The sequence below is a fragment of the Oratosquilla oratoria genome, chromosome 16, assembly GCF_046742065.1.
Source record: "Oratosquilla oratoria isolate Oo_2021 chromosome 16, ASM4674206v1, whole genome shotgun sequence".
NCBI lineage: Eukaryota > Metazoa > Arthropoda > Malacostraca > Stomatopoda > Squillidae > Oratosquilla > Oratosquilla oratoria.
In genome coordinates this window covers 39684901-39692400 of record NC_134792.1, presented here as the reverse complement: position 1 = coordinate 39692400, position 7500 = coordinate 39684901, and the positions used below count along the sequence as shown (strand labels likewise).

Below are 7500 nucleotides of genomic sequence, written 5' to 3'. Positions count from 1 at the left end.
GGAAACTGATTCTTATATTCTTGTGATTCCCTCCACGGTTTCCCGCTGCAGTCCCTCCACCCCGAATATGTTGTGTTTATGTGCAAGATTGTGAGGAGGACATGCAGATTACAGGGCCTGTCATCTGTTGTATTAAAGAAACTTGTGTGGTTAAAATCTAATATAGCGTTTTCTAGCCTGTTTCGACCCTACCAACCTTGCAGTCATGTCTAGGTGAATATTCTAGCCTCCCCTTTGACTTCGATTACTAGAAGGATAAAGGAAATTGAAGGGAAATTTACCGTTTGATGATTTATGTTGTTGATTCCTCGAAACTCAACCCACCAGACATCATTGTTGATAAAAGTAATAGGAGAAACCGATGAAAAGAAAAGAGCATGGAACTGATATTTTGCTGCCGTGGATTCAGCACCCCATCACCCCCGGAAATTGATTTTAGCTCCTTAGGTCACGCTGGTATACTAGGTCGCAGGACTGGAAGCGACTTTGATGTTGGAAGGAATTTGCTTGAAGGGCAAGACTGATAGCACTGTTTGACTCGTGAGAGAAGATGAGTATTGTACGCCAGGAGGCGCTGAGTAGCTGCGGCCGAAGCCATCACCGCTGGGAATCGGAGAGGAGTGCGGGATTCGAACTCACAGTTAAGTGAATGCGAGACCGGTATGCTCCCGATTACGCCACCGGAGTAAGAGATTTTTATTATTATTATTATTGTTATTTTTTTTTTGTAAAAGAGAATCATGTGAATTGATATTAGTCAGAAAAAATTATTCAAGTGACAGTTGAGGATTGGTGGTGGGGTTCTCTTGAGATGAATGAAATTGTTTGGCGGGAACCATAATAAAGTTTAAGTAACCGCTCAGCTCAAAAGCGTTTCTGTTTGTGGGTCGTGGTTGGTGTGTTGTTTGCTGGGAGTAGTTTGTAGTTGTATATATGGACGTGGAGTGTATAGGGAGATGGTTTGGGGTTTGTAGGGAGTGGCCGGTTTGCTGTTGGTAGGAAGTTGGTTGGTCGTTTGGTAGGTAGTAGTTCAGATATTGTTAGCGGGAAGTTGTTTGTTGAATTGTAAAGTAATGAGCTATTGTTGTGTTGATCGTAGAGCGCTCTCTCTCTCTCTCTCTCTCTCTCTCTCTCTCTCTCTCTCTCTCTCTCTCTCTCTCTCTCTCTCTCTCTCTTCAGTTTCTTTTGTCCAACATTTACCCTCTTACTACAATTCTTCTTTTCATAATTTGGAATATCTTCCCTCATCTCCGATCCCCTTCATTCCCCTCCTTCTATCATTTCTTCTCCTCTTTCCCCAACTTTTCTGGTCCTGAAGACGCTTACGCCGCTTTCTTTACCTTCCCACCCCTCCTCCTCTCCTCATTCTCCATCTCTTCACCTCCGTCCCCTACTCCTCCTCCCCATCTTTCCCTCCACTTTCCTCACGCTTCTTCTTCTTCACCTCCACCTTCCCCTCTCGCTCCACCTTCCTTTCCTTACCCTTTTCCTTCTTCCTTTCCTTCCCATTTTCCTTCTTCCTTTCCTTTCCCTTTTCCTTCTTCCTTTCCTTCCCCTTTTCCTTCTTCCTTTCCTTCCCCTTTTCCTTCTTCCTTTCCTTCCCCTTCTACTTTTCCTTCCCCTTTTCCTTCTTCCTTTCCGTCCCCTTTTCCTTCTTCCTTTCCTTCCCCTTTTCCTTCTTCCTCTTCCCCATCATCTTCCCCTTCTCACTCCCCCCTCATCACTATTCCTTTCTCTCCCCCTCTCTTTCCTTCTTCCCCTCCTCCTCCTCTTCTCCTTCACCTTCCTCTCTACCTACCTCTCCCTCCTTCGCCCCGCCCTTCTGTTCCTTTATACCTTCACCACCACCACCACCACCACCACCACCACCACCACCACCACCCTCACCCTCTCTCTTTCCCCTCCTCTCCAGTATCTGTTCTGTCCATCCCCTCCTTCCTCACATTCACCCAATGCTTTGTGAAAAGAATTCTCCTCCTCTTTCTCCTCCTCCTCCTCTTCCTCCTCTTCCCCCTCGTATCATAATTTCGACCCTTTTAATATTGTTGTTCCAATCAACTTTGAACTTTTTAATTTTTTGGTGGATAAAACAAAAATATTTCGATCGGGCAGAGTGTCCCCCACCGGAATCGGCCATCATGAGTGGTCCAGAACGCTGATCAGAACGAAATGATAAATTATAACTCCAAAGAGCTTAGAAATTACACACACACAGACACACACACACACGCACGCACACATTTATGTGCATATGTATATACTCGTATGCAATTATGTTATCACTGTACGTGTTAACAAATATGAAGTTTTGCAGCAAGTTATCTTACGCGTCGGCTTCTGGTACTCCTTCCAGCCCGAGCGTCGCTTCGATCTCTCGGCGTCGTCGCCCGGCGCTGCCGCCGCCGCCGCCGCCGGGAGTCGTCGCCATCACGGAGAGCGGAAACCTGTTCATGACGTCAGCAGGGGATTCGCTGCCATCCAGCGGAAGGTGAGTTGTTGGAATCGGTTTATAGTTGGTCGGAATAGTTTTAACTCTATATACATGTATATATGTACATATATATATATATATATATATATATATATATATATATATATATATATATATTTATATATAATATGTACATATATATTGTGTGTGCGTGTGGAAAATGTAATGAAACGCAGTTTGGAATAGTAACACTATTTTGCTGACATTTCAACTACAAGTCTTCTTCAGAGTGACAAAGGTTATTAACAGTATATATATATATACTCTCATTGTGGATCATCTCGCAGGGCGTCTTACTCGTAGAACTGATAACGCTGATTGGTCCGTTCCTCCCTCCAGAACCAGCTTGGCAATAGCCAATGATAGGTTGACAAAGCCGTCTCTGTGGTTCGTGACCTCTCCCAGTGTGATGTATACCACATCATCCAGTGTGGATGATGTGGTAGTGCCCAAAGGAACAAATGTGGATAACAAGCTCCACATACTAAACACTGAACGAAAACATCAAGTTTACAGTGGACCTGGAGGATGTTAGGAAACTACCTTTCCTAGACACTAAAATCCATCGTGACGAGAAATGTGTAAAAATTTCCGTGTATAAGAAACCCACCAGCAAAGATGACTTCATACACTACCTGTCTGAGCATAACACACGAATCAAATCCGGATTAGTGATTGGATTCTTCCTGCGGACACTGAGGATGTGTAGCAAGGAATATATAGAAGATGAGATGACCCACACGTTAATATCTTCTGTAAACTTCTATATCCAGCGAGTTTGCTAACGAGATTAAAGAGATTAGGCGAAAGAAAAACACCAAAAAGCAAAAAATGAAAGGAAATGTCTGAATTATCTGATGTTACAACATACGAGAAAAGCAGAAGTCCTGGGCAACACACTATCCAAGGCTGGGATCCAAATAGCATATTCCTCTGGAAGAACGATAAAGGACATTGTAAGGCATAAAGAAAGACAAGATATTAACGTGAATAGTGTAACATATAGTGTATCATGTAGTGGATGTCCGGCAACATACTACGGCGAGACGTCACGGGAAATGAAAAAGATAGCTGAACACAGGAACGACTTGCGGCATCACAGAACATCAAACTCTCTAGTCATACACACAGACACACACGGACATTTGTCAAAATGGGAAAAGACACGACCTTTCCGAACGGGCTTTGGGAAGAGAACAAGAAGACTGGTAGAAGCGGCTTACATCACACTGGGAGAGGTTTAAACCAAGAGACGGCTTTGTCAACTTATCATTGGGTACTGCCAAGCTGGTCCTGGGAGGAGGAACGGACCAGTCAGCGTGCTACGTTCTAAGACGCCGAGCGGGATGATCCTCAATGAGAGTATAATTAATAAAATTTGTCTGTTACTCTGAAGACTTGTCGAAACATCAGCAATATAGTGTTCCTACTCTAACCTGCGTTTCTCTACCACCTTTTCCACTCATTTGTCTAACCTTTTCTGCAATATGTAATATATATATATATATATATATATATATATATATATATATATATATATATATATATATATATATATAATATACGTAGTGTTTTATGTCCTAAGATAGTGTGGTAGCTAGCCAGAACAGGGGAAGTTACGAACATGTGTGAATTATATTTTTAGCTCGTCTCAAGAATGGTGGTGTTGAATGAGACGATCTCTCCTTTCATATGATTTTTATTTATATTTTCGCTTTAATTGGCACTTTAATGAATTTGAGTAGTGTTAGTTTACGGGGTGTGGGAAGCTGGACTTAGATATTTAGATACAGGCCTTATATATGGTTCTCCGGGCCGAAGTCTTAACTGGGCTAGTTTTAGACTGAGTTCCCTTTTCTTGGTAGCTGAAGACGAAACCTCAGAAAGGGCTAAAGCTCCTCCAGGGTGGACCCATTCGTCCACAACATCTGTGATTGGCTGTCTATTTCTGTTTACAATATGTTGACCAATAACCCAAGGACATCGACACGCCCTTTTGGAACTTCTGGGCCTAGCTAAACAGAGCCCGTTCATTGAGGGTCAGCGGGGTCGTGCTATACATTAATTTCCAGATAAGAAAAGACTTACACCAACAAGAATTTAATGATGATATGGCTTCGTTCCTCTTGAGTATGGGCCCACGCGCGCAATGCTAGCGTATCATCGCCATTACAACGTGGTGATGTTTAGTCATCAAACCAATCAACATACACGCACACACATACTCACACACACACATACACACACACACACACACACACACACACACACACACACACACACACACACACACACACACACACACACACACACACATATATATATATATACAGTATATATATATATATATATATATATATATATATATATATATATATATATATATATATATATATATATATATATATATATAATCACATTATTACATATTTTTGTTTTATTTAATCTTACATCTTTTTAATGACAATTGTTATTTTAATCGGGCCCGTTTCAAGAATTTATATTTTATCTTCGGCAAAAGTTAAGGCGTATTTAATCCTTTTACTCTTCTGGGGCTTGTGGAGATCAACAAAATCGAAGTGTGTCATCCAGAAGAAATTGATATCAAATCTAAATCCCTGGTCTACTCTTAAGTTGGCTTAGCCTCGTCGTTCGAGGGCAACCGCGGAGACAGATGACATAATCAGCCGTCAATCAGAATGAAAGGGTGTAATAATCTAACTTGAAACCGCAGCCCCAAAGTATCTGGCAACGGTCCTTGTGTCCTCCCATTGATCTCTCCAGGAAGAAATGTTAGCTTGTATTCGAAAAGTTGGAATAGAGTAGAAATTGGATAACTTGATTATGGTCCGGGGATCGAGTATCAGCCCCGAGGGGCTGCACCTCCAAATGATGGTGAAGGTGATGAGGAAGGGCATGTTGGGAGATGATTCTCTCTGACGTCCCTCTAAGACTGTGCTCTTCTTCCTCGTGGCCGCCGCTTTCTCTTCCGCCATTCTTCTGCTCCTCTTCCGCTTCCGTCCCCCCTCCCCCTCCCCCATCGTCATTGCGATTCTCAGTCCCCAGATGACGTTCTGCTGACCCTCCTCACCTTTTCCCATCCCTCCCTCCCTCCCCCTTCCTCACCCCCTCCCTCACCCCCTCCCTCCTCCCCCTTCCCCACCCCCTCCCTCCTCCCCCTCCCTCACCCCCTCCCTCCTCCCCCTTCCCCACCCCCTCCCTCCTCCCCCTTCCCCACCCCCTCCCTCCTCACCCTTCCCCACCCCCTCCCTCCTCACCCTTCCCCACCCCCTCCCTCCTCACCCTTCCCCACCCCCTCCCTCCTCACCCTTCCCCTCCCCCTCCCTCCTCACCCTTCCCCACCCCCTTCCTCATACCTTCCTCACCCCCTCCTCACCCTTCCCCACCCCCTCCCTCCTCACCCTTCCCCACCCATCCCTCCTCACCCTTCCCCACCCATCCCACCCCCTCCCTCCTCACCCTTCCCCACCCCCTCCTCACCCTTCCCCTCACCCTCCCTTACGATTTCTCACCCTTCCCCACCCCCTCCCTCCTCACTCTTCCCCACCCCCTCTCTCCTCCCCCTTCCCCACCCCCTCCCTCCTCACCCTTCCCCACCCCCTCACTCCTCACCCTTCCCCACCCCCTCCCTCCTCACCCTTCCCCTCCCCTCCCTCCCCCTTCCCCACCCCCTCCCTCCTCACCCTTCTCCACCCCCTCCCTCCTCACCCTTCCCCACCTCCTCCTCACCCTTCCCCCACCCCTCCCTCACCCTTCCCCACCCCCTCCCTCCTCGCCCTTCCTCACCCCCTCCCTCACCCTTCCTCACTCCTCGTCTTCCTGCTTTATCTCCCACTATTCATCCCCTTCCTCTTTCTCCTCAACATCCTACTACTCATCATCCTCTTCTTCCTCATCATCATCACCACCCCTCTCCTTTTCCTCCTCTTCCTCCTATTCATTACGCCCGCCTCCTCTTCCTTATCATCACCCTACTACTACTACTACTACTACTACTACTACTACTACTACTACTACTACTACTACTACTACTACTGTTCCTCCTATTCACTACTCTCCTCTTCCCTCTACTCTTCTTCCTCCTATTGACCACTCCTCCTATTCACCACCCTCTTCCTCTTCCTCTTCATCACCCTCCTCATCCACTTCCAATTCATTTTCCTCCTTTTCTCCTCTCCTACTCCTCTCCCTCGTCCTCCCCTATTTTATCACCCTCCTCATCCTCTTCCTACTCCTCTTCCTCTTCCTCTTACTACTCGTCACACTCCTCCTCCTCTTCATTCTCTTCCTCCCCCTCCTCCTCCTCCTCCTCATCATCATCTTTCTCCTCATCCTGTTCCTCTTCCTCCTCCCTCTTCCCCCTTCTCTCCCTCTCTTCCTCCTCCTCCTCCTCTTTCTCTTACTACTCATCACACCCCTTATCCTCCTCTTCATTCTCTTCCTCACACTCCTCCTCATTATCATCCTCTTCCTCCTCCCTCTCCCCCTTCTCTCCCTCTCTTCCTCCGTCTTCTCCTCCTCTTCCCTACAGACCAAGTCGCTTTGCATTCTTTTATGATTGGTGGAGACTGGTCTCCACATGGAGTAGAAGAATGCTGATCTCTTCTTCTTAACTTGTGTTGTCTCTCCTCTTCAAGCCGCTGCTGTTGCTTCTGTCTTCCTCGCCCCAAACCACCTCTGTGACTCCACCACTTCGATATCTCCATGAATAGAGCTGAATTGTGATGAAATATTAATAATAATAATGATAAAATAGATCAATTCCATCTCCTCTTCCTCCTCCATCTCCTCCTCCTCCTCCTCCTCTTCTTCCTCCTCCTCCTCCTCCTCCTCATCTTCTTCCTCCTCCATCTCCTCCCCTTCCCCTCTCCCCTCCCCCTAATCCCCCTCTTCTTCCGCCTGTTTCCCTCCCCCATCCCCTCATCTTCTCGGAAGATGACGTCACCGCTCTCGCTTCGCGCTGCCCCGGCCAGGCCAGCATCGACGCG

At 46.5% G+C, this 7500-nt stretch overlaps 1 protein-coding gene across 1 annotated transcript in view; it reads left to right on the top strand.

Moving 5' to 3' along the window:
- Nucleotides 1-7500, top strand: part of LOC143033661 (uncharacterized) — a 106260-nt gene that overhangs the window by 37916 nt on the left and 60844 nt on the right. Inside the window, exon 2 of the mRNA XM_076199151.1 lies at nt 2354-2488. Within this exon, the coding sequence (XP_076055266.1) occupies nt 2354-2488 (135 nt within the window). The remainder of the gene's footprint in view (nt 1-2353; nt 2489-7500) is intronic.